At 35.1% G+C, this 774-nt stretch overlaps 1 protein-coding gene across 1 annotated transcript in view; it reads right to left on the bottom strand.

Annotated features, from left to right (window-relative positions):
• Window positions 1-438: 438 nt before the first annotated feature.
• Kntc1 (kinetochore associated 1) overlaps window positions 439-774 on the bottom strand; it is a 92,064-nt gene continuing 91,728 nt past the window's right edge. Inside the window, exon 63 of the mRNA XM_050146636.1 lies at window positions 439-644. Within this exon, the coding sequence (XP_050002593.1) occupies window positions 624-644 (21 nt within the window). The 3' untranslated portion in view covers window positions 439-623. The remainder of the gene's footprint in view (window positions 645-774) is intronic.

Genomic DNA, 774 nt, shown 5'->3' on the forward strand with positions numbered 1-774 from the left:
TCCAGATTGCCCAATAGACTGGCAAAACCAGCTTTGGGGGTCAGGTTCCGACGGCCTCCGGTCTTACGGGAGTTAAGCATATGTTGACCGTAGAAGGGGAGGATATAAAAATGAATTTAGTTTTCCCACAAGATAGGATTTTATACACGGAAGAAACAGGAACTTAAGTACATGATTCCTTTCCGAGAGAAGGGTGGACTATTCATTTTAATTTTAACTGTATGAGTATTTTGCCTGCATGTATGTGTATATGTACACCATGTGCATGCATGATGCCCATGGAACTGGATTTAAACGGTTCTGAGCTGCCCTGTGGGTGCTGAGAACTGAACTGGGTCCTCTGGAAGCACAGTCATAACTCTTAACTGCTGAACTATTTTTATATTTTATTTCTTTCATGTACGTTGCAAAAAACAGACTCCAAATTACAGAAGGAACCAATATTAAAATATTTATTAATTCAGCATGTGAGAAACTTAATAGTTATGTTAATATTGAACGTCTTAGTTATTCCTTTCAGAATAATGAAATACAGATTGCACAGTTTATATACTGCAATAAATATGATTAGTTAGTAGCAGACTCCAAACTTCCTCTTGTTTCTGAAAAGGTTGTTTGATTTACTATGATCCACCAAGAAATACCTAAATGGGGGAAAAAACAGAAGCATAACCCATGAGTATCAGGCCCCCATTACCATGATTATTACATTTACCATTTTTCTTTTCAAGACAGTTTTTTTTTTTTTTTTTTTTTTTTTTTTTTTTTTTTTTT

Source organism: Alexandromys fortis, unplaced genomic scaffold (genome assembly GCF_014885135.2).
Source record: "Alexandromys fortis isolate MF-2015 unplaced genomic scaffold, M_Fortis_MF-2015_v1.1 scaffold_56, whole genome shotgun sequence".
Taxonomy (NCBI): domain Eukaryota; kingdom Metazoa; phylum Chordata; class Mammalia; order Rodentia; family Cricetidae; genus Alexandromys; species Alexandromys fortis.